The sequence below is a fragment of the Aplysia californica genome, unplaced genomic scaffold (assembly GCF_000002075.1).
Source record: "Aplysia californica isolate F4 #8 unplaced genomic scaffold, AplCal3.0 scaffold00022, whole genome shotgun sequence".
NCBI lineage: Eukaryota > Metazoa > Mollusca > Gastropoda > Aplysiida > Aplysiidae > Aplysia > Aplysia californica.
The window spans coordinates 705,492-708,010 of NW_004797292.1; the positions used below are offsets into that span (position 1 = coordinate 705,492).

At 38.5% G+C, this 2,519-nt stretch overlaps 1 protein-coding gene across 1 annotated transcript in view; it reads left to right on the top strand.

Moving 5' to 3' along the window:
* LOC101849818 (protocadherin Fat 4) overlaps positions 1-2,519 on the top strand; it is a gene marked incomplete in the record, with an annotated part of 63,124 nt that overhangs the window by 3,830 nt on the left and 56,775 nt on the right. Inside the window, 2 exon segments of the mRNA XM_013088142.1 lie at positions 192-297; positions 1,316-1,457. Of these exon segments, the coding sequence (XP_012943596.1) occupies positions 192-297; positions 1,316-1,457 (248 nt within the window).

The window sequence follows — 2,519 nt, forward strand, 5'->3', positions numbered from 1 at the left end:
TCCCAAGAAAGCACAATAAGCTATTAAAAAAGAAAAAAAAATATGTACCAAAAAAGAGATGTTTGCTCGCTGCTTCATATTAATAATACGATAATATTCCAGTGATATGTTTTATGCTTTTGCGTCGTGTGCTTTTTTCCTGTTCTTTCTGTTAGTTGGACTAACACCTAGCCGTCTTTCATCTGTTACAGATACAGTAAATCCTCTACTGACCTTAACTTGCACTGATGCTGACCTGACTTCCCCAAACAACGACCTTGAGTACAGCATACAGCAAGGCGACACCACAAAATTCAGGTACATATCTCACTTAATGGTAAATTTTAATATTTTACGCCCCACTGACACAGTTTTGATCTTTTAGGAGGCGGGCTGCTTTGATCTAATATGTTAGGGCAAATCAAAGCTGTGTGGAATACAATATCCCTGCACACAGACATAAATACATGTACTGTGCAAAATAAAATAGGTTTTCCGACTCGAGAATCAAACGACTAAGAGCTTTGCTATAACACCAAAGACGCCCGCCACATAAAGGCCCATCTCTCCCCAATTAGATCTCCCTAATGACAAAACCACATTGTAGTATCTTGGGTTTTCTTTTTCAGGTTTCAACATTTGGCATAATATGCAGTTTAGGTTAATTCTTTATTCTTACCACTTCTTTCTACTTTCTCCCATTGCTTGTTCCCATTGAGACAAATCAAGTTCTACGAGAAACAACTGAACGTATACATCTTCTCCTGTAAGTCTCTGAGGATCTCGCTTAATCTACTGTAAACAATTTTTCCTTGCTGATATGCTATGGGGTGAACACTTCAAGATCATGACACTGGAGGGACCTCCGACCATATTATCCATCTTTGACAGGACCAATTCAAATGTGGAGAGGTTTCAAAACTCTCAAAACAACCCAAATTCAAGAACTCCCTACTGGACTTCGAACTAGGATAATCTCAGACGATGAATCTGTCAGCACTTCCATACAATGAGTAACAATGCAACATTCTTATATTAACCCCCCCCCCAAAAAAAAAACAACAACAAAAAAACACATTCATAAAAATGCTCCCACACATTTTAATGTCTGTTACCGTAATCAAACGGTGGGTGGTTGGAGGGTACATGGGGGAGCTCTTGCTTCTTTTCTTTCCCTCTTTTATTTATGACAGTCTGCTTTGCTCTTCCCCTACACTAAATAGCCCTTCATGTCCCGGTGTGCCCCTCATTACTCTAACTCCAACAAAACTATGCCTAACAATCAAAAGACTTTTTATTGTGCTCAGAAATCTATGTTTGTCTTCTTGTTCTCTAGTATCCCAGACAACACAGTCGGAAGCATCTTCGTGTCCAACGCCTTAGACTACGAGACTACACAGAGCGAGACGGTGTTGGTTAGGGTGAAGGATAAGGCGGCCTCCGGCGCTCAGTCTGTCACAGCTTCTATTGTTGTCACGGTAAGATGAGTAAACACATAAATAAATAGATACATTTTAGAAAATAGAAGATAAATAGCGTTTTATTGATCCCCGTGGGGAAATCTGCGTTACAAAGGCAAACATACTTTCATAAATATATAACTATAAAATACATGCATATATAATACGTTCATAATTACACAATATCACACAAATAAAGAATAATTGCACAAACATGCCTTATGGCGTAAAATGATGTAAAAACGTGTCTTGTTATAACTACGGTAAGAAGAGGCACGAAATATAAAAGAAAAAAAAATATATCTATTTTTTTTTAAACCCCAAAAAATAAAGACAACAAGAAACAAACAAAGACAAGGTTAACTTAACGCTTTCTGCTGAACTCTGAATAGAACATTGGTACAGGGACATACTCTCAACGATTATCCACTAGTGGAGAATCTTTGATACAACCATACAGATAGCTAGTTATAAATAAATACATGGTGCTTGGCAGCTCAAGTCCCTGGTGAGAATTCAGCAGCAGCTCAAAGACAGGGTCGTATCAACATAGTTATTAGCGCATGTCAAGCATTCAAAGCATACCCGTGTCTAGTAACCCAACCCTTATACATGTAGGCTAGATCAAGTGTGTTAAACTGAATCGTTCAGGGGGCCGAACACAAATTACACTTAAGGTTGGGAGCTGAACTGGAGAAACACTCACTGAGTCATGGAAGACGAAACGTTTTTAAAACATTTATTATATAAGATAAACGCTCTCAAAAGAGTTTTAATAATAACACTACAAAACTTACCAATTTTCACTCTTATGCTGATTTGTCAGAGCTGAGATGTGTTAGGCATCTTTCCTTAGCAACACTTTCGTTTATGTTTGGAGTAAGGCTCTGTGTTTTGGAGATTCTCAGGATGGACTGCCTTAAAAAATAAATGTTCTCACGGGCCGTGAGCTTACTATAGTAGAGCTTGACACCTGTGCGTTACATGACATTTCTGTTGTTTGAGTTTAAGACAGCATTTGGCGTGTTTGTTATATAAACAGTGGTTCCTCTTATAGTGTGTGTGTCGGGAGGCGGGGTG